We start from the raw sequence: 17473 nt of genomic DNA on the forward strand, positions 1-17473 counted from the left end.
AATCGAAGGAACGGACAGAATATTGTATAGGTGTGTACCCAGCTTAAGCCCTAGCAGTCATGTGGCCTGTGGCTTCATCTGTGGACTGGAATAATGAACGGTTGTGCCCAGAATTGATATGAGAGACTGTTAGGACCTATGAAGGTACGGGAGACCCCTGACATAACACTGGAATCTCGCACTGGATTTCCATAGACGAAATGCCAGTAGACTGGAGATTTAGGAGGAGGGATGGTAAAAGGTTTGCTTTGAGTGACCATTTGAAGCTGGCGATACTGGTAGTAGAACTGAATTGGCGAGGGAGTGAGTTCCAGAGGAGAGAGGCAGAACGGGTAAAGTGTTGTAGGCATGCTAGAGAGGAGGTAAACAGAGTGGAGTAGAAGTAGCAATCAAAGGAAGCTCGAAGGGGCGAGAGGTACTGTGCACAAAAATGAGATTGTAACTTCAGACCCCCGTACATCTCCAAAGTGCTTTGTGAGGTTCAGGAAATTTAACTGGATTCTGAAGGGGATATTGAGCCACTGAAGCAGGTCATTGAGGGGGGAAGTGGACACAAAGCTCTTAGAAAGAGATGATAAGTGCATGAATAAGGGTTTTGGTGGCATCAGGTATGAAAAAGGGCCTGATGTTAGAGATGTTGTGGAGGTGGAAATGGCATGAGTGAGATGTTTATTGAATGTGCGGAGTGAAGAACAGGGAAGAGTCAAAGATGAGGGGGGGAGAGGATGGGGCCCTTAAAAAGGAGAGATGACGATGACTTCAGTGTTGGACATGTTTCATTTGAGAGACTTTGGGACATCCAGGATGAGGTGGCAGAGTGGCAGGAAGAGGCCTGAGTAAGGACTGAGGGAGTGAGGTCATTGGAGAACAGAAAAATGTGAGCGTCATCAGTATAAAAGGAGTCGACAAAGAGCTTATGAGTTTACCAAGGGAGGAGATGTAGAGTAAGAAGAGGAGAGGCCAAAAGGACAGATCCTTCTATCCCCCACAACGCCCACCCATGCCTTGTCACGCCCACTCACTCCACCCTGCCGTGCCGACCTAGCTGCCAGAATGCCGGTAAGTATGGCAAAACCATGTTGCACTGAAGGTGGTGGGGGAATGTAAAATGTGCAAAGATATTCAGATGTGACAGGTATCGTGTCCAAACTCAGATCTAAACTGCAGTGTAAAATACAGCTGTCCAGCATTTGTGGGCTACATGGAAAGGCAGCCAGTATTTACCTTGCATGAAAAAAATAAAATATATGTACTTACACCCCTTGTATTGCAACTTGGTTTGTTCAGGTGCAAAAAGTTAATTGTTTTTATGTTTTGCTCCCAACTCAGAATTAGCCCCGTTAAGTGCAGGAAGGCGGCCATCATAGCGTCTTGTCAATTAGGACGGGGGCAGATTTTACGGCAGTATTCATATTTGTGTGTGTGACTGACACTATAGTGTCTGAATGAAGGGAATATGCCCAAGGTATCAGCAAATAGGTAGCCTGACCGTCTGCCAGGCATTACCTACAGGAGAGAGGGTGAGGAAGGGTGAGGGGAAGGGAAGGGAGATGGAGGCAATTAAGAGGATAAGGTCAGAAATCATGGCTGCTGTACCACACACACACAATCTTCCCAAATACAAGGTTTTAGATCAGGAAGGATTTGTCCACTTACCCTTTTGTATATAATACAGGTAATGGGAAAAACATGCTGATATAAGAGTGCCTTTATGGAGAGGATTTTATCCATATTCACCTTTTGCATGGCAGTGCAGAGAACATCTGTCCCCTTGTGATACGGAACCTGCACTGAACCCAGAAACTTCACCCAAAACTGATCCACCCAATCTGAGGCTCGGCTCTCTGATCAGAAGACATAGAAAACACAGAGCAAGTTGACATAGAACCAGATTGTATCAATTTCTCTATTGACATTCCCATGGGTGTAACTACCATAGGTACAAGGGGTTGCAGCTGCTATGGGGCCTAGAGCTGATGGGGGCCCATCTCCCTTGTTAGAGTCACATGTGTTATATACATTTTTCCACCATTGTGTGGTACACACTTTTGCTATGGGACCTTCAAATACCTAGTTATGCCCCTGGATAGACCTCTTCTAGGAACATATAACATCGTATAACTTCGGATCTAATTTTAATAAGTTCAAAACACTGAATATAATTGTCCAGCATTAGTCATTAACTAATTAGGTCCAACACTATTTCAATACCACAAACTAGCATACGGATATTAGTGTCAGCCATTTTGTGGGCTAAATGAATAGGTATGGGACTATAGCCTACAAAGTACCTAAAAACATAGTGAAATAATAGGCTGTTCTCTCATGAAAAACACAGTTCAGCCATTTTGTGCTGGTTCCTAGCGAGTCCTATAGGCTGGACGCACTGACATAATTATTGGTCCAGTCCACAAAATGGCTATTCTGTCTAACCAATGGGTGGTAGAAGAGCACAAAATGGAAACTTCATTGATTCGCTAAGCGTGTCTAGAAGTAAATTTAGAAACATCTGAGCCCAAAGACATGAACAACCTATAGCAGGTCACGCATAGAATCATCAGAGTTACGCTCGGCGCACGATTGCTCTAAGTCGCAGGACAGCAGACATGCAGAGGAGAAGCAATGCAACAATAATCCCATAATTGTATATTCGTATTGAGGAACCATAATTAAAGGCTGGGAGTGGCGCTCTTACCTGCCAAGTGATCCGGTTCTTTAATCACCTGGACGGCATAGTAAGCAGGAAAGATACCATGTTCCCCGGTTCTCATGTTATAAGCCTCATACCAAAAGTCCTCGGCTTGAACCTCCACGAACAGCGGATCCTCCACTTCCAATTCTAGTTCCCCATGGTGACGAGGAATGAATCTGCAGTAGATTTAGAATTATGTGAATTATGGAGCACCTATAGCAGATCTGATAACATTTAATATTCAAGGACACTGGGCCTGATTCAGAGACGAAAGCTCTGAAAGAGCGCTCGCTCTGAATCAGGGCGTTTTTTTTTTTTGTGACCACCCACAGTTATTGCGAGCAGCCAGGGTGATGGTCGCGATGGTCAAGACCATCGCGACCATCGGGCTTGCGACCACACCATTGTGGTAGGGTCTCGTGGCCGCAAGCCCCAGAGAGCTTCTGGTTCTAATAGAGCCGGAAGCTATCCCACTGACATCATTGGTGATGTCAGTGGGGCCGCCCACAAACGGCAGGCGTTCGCTTGTGAAACCACTCCCCCGCCACGCCTACAAAACGGGCGAGCTGTCGATCAACATCGACAGCTGCCCCTTTTGTAGTGAGCCTCGGAGCAAGAGAATTTCTCTCTCGCTCCGGGGCTTGCGCACGCGCAGTGCGGCCTCTGCGCGTGCACAGAGCCCACCATCGACCCACTTGCAAGCGGGTCTGAATCAGGCCCACTGTGCTGATGGTCAGCAAAGTCGCTTTTATGATGAGCAATCCACTTGCCGATTAAACAGAGCAATTGAACGATTACGATATCGTAATCGTTCAATCGCTCATTAAACGTGAATAAATCGGGCAGGTTAATGTCGGAAACGACCAGCGATGCGCGCTCCCTCTGGTCGTTTCCGATATCAATCATCGCCTGAACATGCCGGCCAATCTGCCGATAACGACAGATTGGGCATGTTTGGGGATGAGGGAGGGTGCCTGCACTGAACGACATATCATTCAGTGTGGGCACTACAGGATGAGGAATGACTGTACGATTACGATGTCGTAATCGTTCAAAAGTTCCTCAGTCGGCAAGTGGGTACGTGGCTTTACCCAATAAGGCCTTGCAAATATGCTGTTCAGGGTAACCCTAGAATATAAAATTTTCCTATCACCGTCCCAGATTGTTCAGGTTAACAGCAACAGGGCAGATCAGGTATATTTATACACTTCACTATTATTATTAAATCTTAACTAGAGAGAGTGAGGGGACATTTATGAAAACTGGTGCACAGGAATAGAGGTGCTGTAACCCTCAGCAACCATTTGCTTGTATAGCCTAACCTGTAGAAGACGTTTTTACAGTAAGAATCTATTTATTTATAACTAAATATTTGAATGCCCCAATGCAATTAAGCTTATTGCTACCCATGGAAAAGTACTGTACGTATGATAGCACAGAGGAGTAAAAAGGTGTAAGGTACCCCATTCTAGAAAGAGCAGTATATATTGGCATATGCCATTGAAGCCAATAGCATTAATAACTTTCTGGACTAAACAATTGACGCTATATAGTTAATATATGAATCCAGTCAGAGGCAGCCATTTTGTTGGCTGTATGAATACTCAGGAGAATACAGTCCATCAATGCTCTAGGATCAGCACCTCATGAATATACGTCGAACCTCATTAATATTAGCCAAACCGTCTCTGTGATGTCACTGGTTCCAAGCAACTTGATAGGCTCCACTTTGAGAGGGTAACAGGTTCATTTTAAAAATGATGAACATTCCTAGATACTAACATTTCTGGCCTGAGTGTTGAAACCTGTGATCAGAAACAGCTGGCAGCTATGTTAGAGACAGATAAATGTCATAACAAAGCATTAGACCAGTGATTCCTGACAAGTGTGCTGAAAGACTTTTGGGTATCAAATTGCCAGGTTTCATAAGTCCTAAGAATGTGAGGACAACAGGCAAAGAATCTTATAACTTATAGCAGCAATCCCATGAAAAGAATGTTGGTATTTACCATTTACCTCTGGTTTGTTTCTTTATACAGCTATAAATGCTTTAACATTTAGCATAGTCTTATGGACTACCATGGCAACCACAGTAACATGGCACATTATGTAGTGAGCAGAGACACTTTGGAATGCCCCATCTGTGCTCTGTCTAATGTAATATACTCCCCTACTACCATAGGCATGCGCAGACGCCAGCACAGGGGGTGCACATTCGGCACTTCCCCCTTTGCCGGGTCATGGATAACCCCGTCCACACCTATCAACGGGACATAGACTATCTACCTGGACGGCCAGGTGAGAACTGTATGTCCCAGAGGATGGGGGGATGGGGTAGTCCATGACCTGGCAGAGGAAGTACCGAAGGTGCACCCCCTGTGCCGGGAACCTGCGCACGCCTATGACTACTACTCCCTCTCAGCTTACGTGACATGTTGAGAGTTGTGAGGCTGTGACACATGTTTTAACATAAAGAGATTTTGAAAAGGAGATAATGAATTACAGAAAGGAAGTTAATAAAAATCATCAGATGCTTACTAAAAAGGAACTTAAGCTGCTAATAAAAAAAAAAATCCATGTGTAATTGCCGCTTTAAATTATGATAAAACAAATCTCTGCTTATTTTGGGAGATGTCAAATAAAAGTTGACAATTAGACTAGAACAGAGGAGAGTATCTCCAAACCGCAACCTACTGGGAGATGCACTGGATTGTTTACCTCTAGCCCCAGCTAAGGTAGTGTTCATTCTAGCACCCTGCACCTGTCACTACCCGTGCAGTTCCTCTTTCCTGCCTGAGGCGTCGCTCTCTGCTCTGGTGCTTCTAGCACACTCAGCTGATACAACAAACTCCTGATATACCAACCAGAGGTTGCAAGAAGAACCAGAGCAGAGAGCGACACCACAGGCAGGAAAGATGAACTACACGGTTTGTGACAGGTGCAGGGTGCTAGCATGAACACTATAACAATATATTTTATTATACCTTTTGCAAACTTTACAAAGGTTGGGTTTGGGTAGTTCTTATATACAAGAAAACTAGATATGAAATGAGGTGCATGAGTGGAATATACTTTCATTGCAAATTAAGATAATGGGTAATATATGCATGGTATGTTATATGTTTCTATGATGCAGAGTTTTATTTAGCACAATATGGTAACACAGCTGTATTAGGACAAAGTGTAGCATAACACAGGTGGCTCAGCAGGTTTCACAGCATGGAGAATGGAAACGGCTTGTGCAGAGCTATGAGGCAGAGTTGGGAAATGGTAACAGTGGCTGGGAGTACAGTAAGAGATAAGTCACCTGAACACGGCTCGATGCGTCTGTTCTCGTTCCTCCCCATTTATCAGGCATGAAAATAAACCAAAGGAATCTGCACCTGAGGGAGATTAGAAACTGAGGGACCCCAGGAAATAGAAAACCTTTTGCACACAAGCTTCCCCCAAAATTGCAGACCCCCCCCCCCTTCCCCGAGAGCAACATCTTCTAGGGTAGGCCTCTAACTTTCCCAAAAATAACATACAAACAGAGCAACTAATGAAACAAATCTAGAAAATGATACAAGTAAAAAAAAAAAAAACAGCACACGCACTGCATAAAATGAATAGCAGTATTTCTAAATCTCCACTGCAAAGAACCAATACCTCAACAAGCCATCAAAATTAAACACCTCAATATAATATAATATACTGTACACACATACATACTGACATATATATATACACACACAAAAGGTTTACAGGGGCGTAACCAGAGGTATGGGGGCCCCATAGTAATATCTTCCTGGGCCCAGGCCGCGCCACCTCTCCTCACTGAAGCTGGGAGGAGGCGTGGCCGGGGATGTCATCATAGCCACGCCTCCTCCCAGCTTCTAGTGAGAGACATATCAGAGGAGAGCCGATGTCATTTTTAATCAGGCGCCAGTTGCGAGCCAATCGGAACTCGCAGAACAGCAGCCGCTGCCGATTGGCTGCTGGAACGCGAGTTCCTATTGGCTAGTGACTGGCGCCTGAATAAAAATGACATTGGCGCTGTACTTGGCAGAGTGCAGGGGGTTGCTTACTGGGCTGGCGAGCCCCCTAAGCCGCCAAGCCCCATAGCAAGCGCACCCCTCACACCCTCTAGAGTTACACCACTGCACACACATACATACATACATACACACGCAGTATATAAGAATAAATCAGCTCACACGTAAACTCACTCGTACAGCGTGACCGTCCATTCATGAAGACGTTGAGGAACTTCTTGGAGTAGGAGACATCGCCGTCAGCAGAAGAGGTGTCCGACAGGCACATAGACCTTCGGACTCTTTTCGCTTCCCTTCCGGCTGCCCCCACCTGTTCCTCCTCTTCTTCCTCATACTCCTCACCAATGGCAGACTCATAGGGCGAGGAAACACAGTTGTCATACACGGTGCCACTGTCACTGTCATCGCTATACCCTGAGTAACACTGCCGCAGGCTGATCAGCTGTAGCTGCACGTTATCATCAACTACTAATGTGTATTTCACCGAGTCATAAGATAAACCACTGGTGTCCGAGCTGACAGAAGACCTCTGAAGTCCCCGAGGACCGGCAGCTCTACCAGGGCAACCAAGGTATCCAACCCCATCCTCCCCTTCCTCCTCCTCTTCCTCCTCACTGATGGAAAGTTGCTGTCTGCTTTCATTGCTGGGACGGACATTAATGTCCGCATCTGAGCTGACCGACATGCGGCAGGGTCCGGCCTGTGATATTAATGGTCTTTCTGGTTCTGGAGGGTCCGAGCATCGCTGAACAGGAGTCAGGAAGATTTCTTCTGTGGGCTCCAGCCGCACATCTGTCTGGTAGCGGATGCGGTCTCTATGAGGGTCTAAGCAGGAGCGGGTGGAGGAGCGTCCGGAGGGGTCGTTGGAACTCTGGGTGGCATTGTGGCGCCGGCAGGGAGTATCCGTGGAGGTCCCGCGATCCTGGGTGACAGCTGGTGGGTTCCCCTCATCGCTCAGACATACATGTTCATTGGACGGGGTTGTCTCCCCTGTGAATAACAGGACAGGTGATTTTACATATACAGTATATAGCTATATTGTATTAGCAAGTTACTGTTTTTCGCACCGTGACGGAGGGGGCCAGAGTCAAGCTGGCCAACATGCGAGAACCCTCTAATGTTGTAGCTATGACTGTAAATAACAATACTTCTCTATGAGCTGTGGTTCTGTTATGGAACAGTCATGGGCCACACATATATTGTGTCTGATGGTGGACATATGATATTCTAAATGAGATACAGAAATAAAGATCTATAAACAAGCTGTAGCTTGCTAACACTAACAGTAATGATTGGCAGGGCCCTCCTCCCCCCTGTTCTTCCCAAGCACTATCCATGTCACCAATGCTCGGAATCAGTATGATTTACCGCCGGACCCATGCCCGGCGGTTGTAATCCCGACAGCAGCATCCCGGCAGTGGAGGAAATCCCAATCGTCAAAGGTAAGTATATACTAACCTATTTTTACCCCCTAACCCACCTTAGGGGTGCCTAACCCTAACCTTTCCCCCCAGTGTCTAATCCTAATCCCCCCTCTAAGTTCCTAAACCTAACCCCCCCTTCCCCGCCGCCTAAACCTGTCCCCCGGGGGGGGTCCTAACGCTAACCCCCCTTCCCCTAGCCTAAACCTAACCTCCCGGGGGGTGCCTAACCCTAAGTCCCCCCCGGGAACCCTAAACCTAACCCTTCTCCCCCCGCAGCTATCGGCGCCCGGCGTCCCTTCCATCGGGATGCCGGGTGTCAGGATCCCGGCGTATGTCTAATGACAGGCGTCAGGATTTCGACGCCTGTCATTAGACACTTGCCGGGATATGACAGTCGGAAAGCCGGCTGTCGGGATTAGGTCTGCCGGCTTCCCCAATGCTCCACCCCCTTGTCTCCTACTTCACTTCAGTGTAGAGACAGCCATTGGTGGGTTAACAATCGATGGTCACCATTGACGATACCATTGATGGTTAATGGTCGATGGCCATCCGTACTTCCATGACTCTGATTCTGTCTGCTTGCACATACATTTGGTACAGAGTCACAGAGTTCTAAATTAATTCAGTGAGATGCCCAACGCAGACACCAGTCATTAGTCCTATCCAGTGATCTTCCCTAATCATACCAGTCTACGGTATGATTAATGTTGTATATTTATGCTATGGCATTCCTCTGTGTATTCTATTTACAATTGAATTCCCTATTAATGTGAAATGTTTTGTAGATTTCCTCTATATAGCGCTGCATAAATTTTGGGCAACATATAATTAAAATAACATAATAATTTGTAGACGTTTACCCTGTACCTCTCTAAGTATGGGGGAATAGAATACATTTTGTACTATTATGTTCCACTTCCTAATCTGTCATTTATTAAGAAAAATCAGCATTAGGTTTATAGGTCTATACTATTTCTGATGTTCTCCAAAGAGTGGAATGATAATATAGGTTTCTCCTATAACAAAACTGCCAAGGTGGAACCAAATAGCCCTTACTTGTGCAGTAAACTGTAATTCATTCATTTAATGCATCTCATAATTTGTGAATAACAATGAAGCCAATGAAGAAGACAGGTGTTGGAGTAATGCCATAGTTTGGCATTACCATATATGAAAGCCAGTGTATTACGGAGCTAAATAATATACTGTAACTAAAATATCACATTTGTTATTTATATACAACTGTCTAGCAAGCTGGCTGCTCCATTATCCAGAGGAGGCATACATTGCTGGGGCTGAGGCTAGGGGAATGTCAGAACTTGGGAGAGATTGCCTAGCTAATATAACGTAAATTCATGCTGCAGCAAACTGACATGCTTTGCTATGCAGTTTAACTTTTTGTCCTATATTATATCCCCTTAGAACCAGCATCCTCAAACTTTGGACGCTTGCCTGAATCTCACTTACCTGTCTTAAGTGGAGAGGAGGAGCGAGATACCCTGTCCTGCCAGCTGTATTTCTTCCCCAGAGAGTTGTTGTTCAGAGTATCCTGCAAAATGAAAGTCCCACAGTCAGTACAGACAGGGCACAGTCAGGGCACCCCATCCCTGGGGATGAGCTAAATATAACAATGGAACTTCTACCAGTGAAAGTCAGTTGTCATTGTCTTTATCGTTCTTTCTTTTGTATTTAATGTTTTGAATACTTTTTTTTAACCAACAGAATGAGGAAGAAAGGACAGGGGGTGGGGGGGGTCTTCAACTAGAGCCAAAAAACTTTCCAACCTGTTGCTCATACTGTATGAAGGCTCCAAGTTACCATAAAGGCATTTCTCCAAGTCAGGACTGAAATAAAATGAGCAGACAGACATGACAAGAGAGACGACTTTTTGCTTTACCACAGTCATGTCAAACATGCGGCCCAAATAAACATTTTACGCGGCCCGACCGTGTGGGCCCAAATACAAATATCACGCGGCCCAAACCCCTGCTGTGATTGGAGCTCAGCTCTGATCGAGCAGTGTTTACTGCATTTAAAACTGGGAACACCGGTCTCTGAAGCTATCAGAGACTAAAGAAGCCTCTGATCACTTCAGAGGCCAGCGTTCCCAGTGATGCAGTTCGCGGGTGATGTCATGACGTCACCCACGATGGGGCGAGCCTGCGTCTGCTGGATCTAGTTAAATCCAGTCAGTGGCAGCGTCTGCACAGGAGCGGTGCCCAGTGTGAAGTGAGGTAAGAGAGAGGTAGGGTACTGCAGTGGGGACGGTTCTACACTGGGAGGAGACACTACTGGTCTACTGACCCCGCATGTGCGGTGGCCATTGCGAGGGAGAGTCCCAGAGGTAAGTGTTTGCAAAATGTGTCCCACAGACAACAGCGGCTAAAGCCATCTTCAGACAGCGTTAGCTGCCGGGACCAAACCGCTTTCTAAAGCCGCGTATCCACTAGCAGATAGTGGAACGACAGTACGATTACAACATTGTAATCGTACAGTTGTTCCTCTTCCCCTACAGTGCCGACACTGACCGATATGTCGGTCAGTGTAGGCACCCTCCCTCATCCCTGAACATGGACAATCTGTCGCTATCAGCAGATTGACCGGCATGTTCAGGCGATGATTGCTGTCAGAAACGACCAGTGTTAGAGCACATCGCTGCTCGTTTCCGAAATTTTCGCGCCCCATGCGTGTACAATTAATGAGCGATTGAACGATAACGATACAGTTACCGTTCAATCGCTCATTTTAATCGGAAAGTGGATGCCCGCCTTAAATCAAACAGCTTGGCAGCCCCCAACAATCCCTATGGGGTCTGCTGGTGCTGTTGGAAGTGGAGAGGCCACGACATAGATGGATATATCTACCGCGATTCCTCCAAGGTACATTGGGGTAATATTATTTTCAGGGGATATGCCGCAAATACTGAATGATAAATACGCCCCTTGGAGAGGGATAAAGTGGAAACGTTCCCAAAGCAACCAATCAGCACGTAACTGTGATGTCATAGAACATGGTAGATAAATGACAGTAAAGCCGCATACACACTTAGCGACGTGCTCCATGAGCGATATCATTAGGTGTTTCTCCTGCACTGCCGGGCTCAATGTCGTTAATGACACTGAGCATAATCACTGAACGATAGGGCCGGATTAAGGTCTGTGGGGGGCCCCTGGGCAACAAACTTGTGGGGGCCCTTTATGCAATCTCCCCAGTAGCAGTGCCCCTTATGCAGTGCCCCCAGTAATGGTCCCCCCTATGCAGTGCCCACTGTAGTAATGCCCCTTATGCAGCGCCCCTTATATAATGCCCCCAGTAGTGGTCCCCCGATACAGTGCCCCCAGTAGTGCCCCTTATATAGTGCCCCCAGAACAAGTAGTGGTCCGCCCCCTATGCAGTGCCCAAAGTAATGGTCCCCCATATGCAGTGCCCACTGTAGTAATGCCCTTATGCAGTTCCCCCAGTAGTGGTCCCCCTATGCAGTGCCCCTTATATAATACCCCCAGTAGTGGTCCCCCTATACAGTGCCCCCAGTAGTGCCCCTTATAAAGTGCTCCCAGACCCAGTAGTGATCCCCCCTATTGCCCCCAGTAGTAGCCCCCCTATGCATTGCCCCCAGTAGTAGTCCCCCCCTATACAGTGGGCCAGTAGTTGTCCCCACTATGCATTGACCCTTGAAAACGCCCCCCCCCCCCAGTGCCCCCATGAAGCGGCCCCCTATACAGTGACTCCTATAGCGGCCCCCCTATGCAGTGCCCTCTGTAGTGGCCCCCTCCCCTATGCAGTCCCCTGTAGCTGCCCCCCCCCAATGCAGTGACCTCTGTAGCGGCCCCCTCCCCTATGCAGTGTCCCCTGTAGCTGTCCCCCCATGCAGTGACCTCTGTACCGGACCCTTTCCCTATGCACGCACACAAAAAAAAATCACCACTTACCTGAATCCCCGCTCCTGACGCGACCGCCGCTGCCCGCTCCGAGTCCCGGCTCTTCCACTGCACTATGGGAGAGACGTCAGGTTCATGACGTCTCTCCCATTATCAGCAGATGCGGCCGGCTCCCTCAGTTGAGGAAGCTGCCAATGAGAGTCTGTGTGACTCTCATCGGCTGCCGTAACATACACACAGCTGCCGGCGGCGGCTGTGTGTATGTCACTGTGTAGTGTAGACTGCGCTCACTGCGCGGTCTACACTACACTAGCGGAGGGGTCACTAGCGGCGGGTGCAGACAGCGCACCGCTGCTAGTGGGGGACCCTCCGAGTGTGAGGGCCCAGGGACGACCGCCCCTGTCGCCCCTCCCTTAATCCGGCCCTGCTGAACGATATCGTTCAGAGACGGCACCCTCCCTCATCCCCCATACTTGCAGAACCTGACGATATCGTCAGGTTGCCCTGCAAGTACGGGCGATGAAAGACTTCATTAGCACGCATCGTTAACGATATCGTGCATACACACTGGACTCTATTGAAAGCGATGATTGATAACGAGATCTTTATCGTTCATGTCATCCAACTTATCGTCTAGTGTGTATGCGGCATTAGAAGCGGTTTGGTTGCTCCAGGCTACTTCTCCACTTTCTCTATCTCCAAGGCTTGGTCCATCTCCCCGAGGGAATGAAAGCTGATCGTACAAGAAAGACACCTACAATGAGTGATCACACAGACATTTCTAAATAATTCCCGGGGACAGGTTGCTGCGGAGTGTGTGACTCTAAGCCGCTCACGCGTTGCGCAGTGTCAGATCGTCCCTTCATCACAGTCTCCAATATGACATGTTCATTGAACGGAATTATAATGTCTTTTATTTTTTTTTTCGTCTTTTAACCCTATAACGCCAGCTGTATTATATTTGTTATACATGTTATTTGATGTGTCAGGCTTTACAGGGTTAAATCCACTTCTTTTCTAAACACTCATTTAGAAATCCCGCAAAATCATGTATTCGTTATACTTCTGTGGGGTAGATGTACCGAGCCTTGGACAGAGATAAAGTACCAACTAATCAGCTCTTAACTAAATTTTCAAACACACGGCGTATAAAGTGACAGTTAGGAGTTGATTGGTTGGCACTTTATCTCTCTCCGTGTACCCCTGTACATGCAAAAAATTTGCACAGCTTATTTTAATGGTGTTTCAATAAAACATTTATTAAAAAGGAAGAAAAAAAAAAACCAACCCATAAATGAAGAATGAATGGTGCGGAAATTGCATCGGAATATGATGTACATTACTGAAAAACAGGGAAAATCTTGAAAACCTGCGACTGTCCATGGAAATTAGGGACAGTGGGCTTGATTCAGCAATGATCGTAACTGCTAATATGCACGCAATCGGCCGATTGTTGCGTACTGTGCATGCATCGCAGTGGCGCGTGCGAACCGGCCACTGCGATCGCAGGGACTACGCAGACCCATCACAGAGTGATTGACAGGAAGTGACCGTTTTGGGGTGGTGACAGGTGGGTGGTCATTGTGTTTGAACGCCGTTGCATGGGCGTACACCAATTAGCCACTGCGATAGGATACGCAGCTTGAGCTGCGTATCTAGGTAATTTCTAGGTAAGGTCAGGGCTGCTGTAATTTTGCGCGAGGGACCGATGGTAGCGATGGTTTAGCTATTTAGCTAAGTATTATGGATGTGCGTAAGGGGATGTGGGCGTCCTTATGTGATGTTAGGCTGCGACGGCATTGCGATTGGAATCATTAGCATATATTCGCAGTGGGTCTACGTGCGATTATGGAGCTGCAATAGCGATCCTTACTGGATCAGGCCCAGTGTCACTGTGTAAGTGGGAAGGATGGTGTCAGGCAGTGGGATCCGAGATGACTCAGAGCCCAGTGCGGCCATTCTCTCCTCCCCGGTTACTGTAACCATGGTAACCAACGCTAATGGGGCAATGAGAGAGGGAGCGGAGGATGAGCGAGGAGACCGTGAAAAAGGGCAGGAGGAGGGAAAGACAGTGGCTGGAAGTCACACAGCCGGGGAGGGAGGTTACTGAGAGACACAGGGGGGGGGGGGGGGGGGGGAGATAAGCGATTTTCCTGCTCTCATCCCATTAGCAGCCCCTGACAGGATTACGCATTTTCTATTAGCAGAGATTACATTGCTAGTAGGACAATGCTTCTGTCATGGGATATTCTGACATGCTGTGACACAAAGCCCCTGTCAGGATAAATGTCACCCCCTGCCCCATTATTGGCCCGCAGCTCTGCATTGTATGGTAGACAAGGTTTTGGTATATTCAAATTGATCACTTTTGCATAGATAAAGCCCTGATGCTGGAAGTGCTTAGGACATACCGATTAGTCTAACAAAGATAAAGTACTGTTGATAAAGATAACAAAGATAAAGTACAACAAGCCCCAGCAAGCCCTGGAATCAGTTTATAGTGTTTGGACACGCTGGGGGCTTATAGAACTACTGAAATTTAAATTTAACTATTAATGGCTCTGTCTGCTGAGGTACGCTAGGTGCTTACAGTTCCACAAGCCTTGGAGAGTGATAAAGTACCAACCAATCAGATCCTAACTGCCATGTTACAGGCTGTGTTTGAAAAATGACCGTTAGAGCCGATTGTTTGGTACTTTATCACTCTCCAAGGCTCAGTGCATCTCCACCAATGGCTGCTAGGTCTTGCTAGGACTTGTAGTTCAACAGCAGCATATCATGACCATACATCATAAGGTTGTGGCCATATTTGTCACTCTGAGGCTCAGAGCCCTGGTGAGATCCTATGTAGAGGTTTTCTCCCCCTCACCGGCAGCCTAATGCTGGCATCCAACATCGAAGGACTCCAGTGAAACACTGCACAAGCGCACAGGCATTTGACATGGAGGGGAATATGCGGCGTCCCTCATAGCCTGTTATAGTTAATGTCATCTTAGCATGTTGTTACCTAGGCGCGGTTTGATGAATTAAGTGGACACCGCAGTCCCCCATAGCTACGATGGAGATGCGGTAATCTGCGAAAATACAGGGATAACAAGAGAAATCAGTGAGTTTTCTGTGATGTTCCCTGGTAATCAGTAGGAGGAAGCAGTGATAACCCCTTTCTCCAGCAAACGCTACTTGATAAATAGACTCCTTAATTGTTTTTTTTTTTTCAACCAAAAACCATTAACCCGGAACCCACCTATGCAGAGGTACCAGGGAGGACCCTAGTGCTGTTCAGCACAAGGCTGGCATGGGCCTACATTGCCACGTCACACTGCGCTGCCACGGCTGGGGGCTAAATATTATTATGTATAGCCTGGCGCAGATGGAGCCACACTTATTATCCTGCTGCCTTAGTGGTAACCAGCCCGCTAGCAATTGTTACTTATGTTAGTGGGGCGCATATAGTTTATTTCTTCTTCTTTATTTTTTTTTAAAGGCCAGTTAGAATGCGCAAGTGAACCACGTTCCCCTTGAGCTGCGCATGAATTTAGGGTTCGAGTTCTAGCTGAAATGCCCAGCTTGCCAGTGTATGTTTTGAGACAACACATAGTGGGTGCAAGTTTTTCCCCTGAATGCAAGTGCTGATTTGCTGGTATGTTACGTCCATAGTTTATATGCGCTTAACTGTAACGCAGCTCTACGTATGGGAACCGCTTTACATAAAACGAAGAATCAGGCCCTTTAACGACCAGGGTCTGCGCTACGTTACGCAGTGCATTTTTCTCATGGTACTCAATGGGATGCAGTACCAACAACAATTCCTGCCATCATTTCTTATTTTTATAACTAGTCCCAGAAAGAGGAAGAAATCAGCTAAATAATTTCAGAAATGATTATTATTAGCGACTTGCCCAGCGTACGGAAGCGACTACAGACCTAGCGTCGACTATAGGCGATTACCGCTACCTGCAAGCACTGATGTTGCGCAAGTTTCAGCTATTTGCAGACACGTATGTTGACAAAACGGACACTTTGTTATAACACATATGGCATGTTTTCAGTGTATGAGGCGTGTTCAGGCACATGTGTGTAACTGTTCTGCATCGTGCATGTCCCCGCAGCATAAATATATGTGTTTGCACTCAGACGTGTACTTTACCTGTGTGCGAGGGGCCTGTGGGAACAGGTTGAGGGTTGTAGGCCTTTTGGGTCTGTAGGTGTCCATAGACGCTGGAAGTAGCGGCCTGGGGTCCACAGTTGCCAAAATCTCCTCTTCGGGGATTTGTCCAGCATCGATCAAGTCCAGCTGCAGCATCTCTGCCTGGATCCGACTGGCAGCTCCCCCCCCTCCTGGGGCAGGACCAGGCTCGGCACGCAGGCGGCTCTGGAGGGATCAGGAGACAGAGTCATGGGACCAAGGGGAGGGAGAGGGACAGTGTGACATCATCTGCTGGGAGGGTGAGGGGTGAATAGCATGACTGCCTGGGGGGATATAGAGAGGGACAATGTTAAAATGTCCCCAAGGAGCAAAGTATCCCTGTAAAGACTTAAAAGCAAAAGCACTGAGTGATGGAGAAGTACGGAGAACAGAGTGAGTGATAGGGAAGAACTGATGATCAACTGGTGGAGCAGAGTCACCCAAGAGGACGAGTGGCACCGAGGTCACAGGACAGACACTCCAGTAGAATAGCAATTAGCAGGAGCAGAGAAGGGAGGAGGGGGAGCAGGCAGACGGCACAGGAGGGGGATAAATACATGACACCAGAACGTGACCTGACATCCCTGTAGAAACACATGTTCTAAGCAGAGGCTGCAAGTAAAGACAACATTCACACGGATGGGATATTTAGTACATTATACATGACACAACAGAATGGGCGGGGGGGGGGGGGCACTGACAACACATACACCTCAATCTATGTCACTGTGATAGTTTTATATTGTAGCAGCATCATATGTGACCTCAGAAGTTTTTGGAACAACTTACTATATACCATTGGTTTATAGACTCGGACCCAAAGGCACCCTGATCGTCCGGGATTTCAGAATATCCATAGCTGAGCACAGATGGCTAAATAAAAATGAATGAGGTACTAATTAAGTAACCGGTAGCATACTCAAGGGATGTGGTACAAAGTGTCAACATTCAGAATGTTGGCAGAATGTCGACATGGAGCCGTATTCTATTGGAACCGAGCCGCGATACTTTTTCGCGGCCCGGACTTTTCGCCTACTTTGCCCGTTTAGTAGGCGGAAAAGTATCGTGGCCGTGCCCGCTTTACCCCGTATTCAATTAAAGTACAGGGAAACGGGACCCGGCGAAACTTGAACAAGCAGAAAGTACTGTCAGATTTGGGGAAATCAGCCTGACACCCCCTAAAAGATGCTCTGACACAGGGGTTAGCTATGGTACCCCCCGATTTGGCTTGCTGAAGATATTTGGTGTTTTTTAACGGG

At 47.2% G+C, this 17473-nt stretch overlaps 1 protein-coding gene across 4 annotated transcripts in view; it reads right to left on the minus strand.

Moving 5' to 3' along the window:
- The window catches only part of MAPK8IP1 (mitogen-activated protein kinase 8 interacting protein 1), a 116875-nt gene that overhangs the window by 12591 nt on the left and 86811 nt on the right, over positions 1-17473 (minus strand). The window contains exons 3-8 of one of the 4 annotated variants that reach the window (XM_088461479.1): positions 16176-16400; positions 9618-9699; positions 6889-7716; positions 6000-6069; positions 2696-2868; positions 1738-1844 (exon numbers count right to left, since the gene is read on the minus strand). In XM_088461479.1, the coding sequence (XP_088317605.1) occupies positions 1738-1844; positions 2696-2868; positions 6000-6069; positions 6889-7716; positions 9618-9699; positions 16176-16400 (1485 nt within the window). Of the gene's footprint in view, positions 1-1737; positions 1845-2695; positions 2869-5999; positions 6076-6888; positions 7717-9617; positions 9700-16175; positions 16401-17473 lie in introns of all 4 variants that reach the window. The other 3 variants (XM_088461478.1, XM_088461480.1, XM_088461481.1) reach the window with 3 other exon arrangements.

Source organism: Taudactylus pleione, unplaced genomic scaffold (genome assembly GCF_031769625.1).
Source record: "Taudactylus pleione unplaced genomic scaffold, aTauple2 ptg001060l, whole genome shotgun sequence".
In the NCBI taxonomy this organism is placed as follows: domain Eukaryota; kingdom Metazoa; phylum Chordata; class Amphibia; order Anura; family Myobatrachidae; genus Taudactylus; species Taudactylus pleione.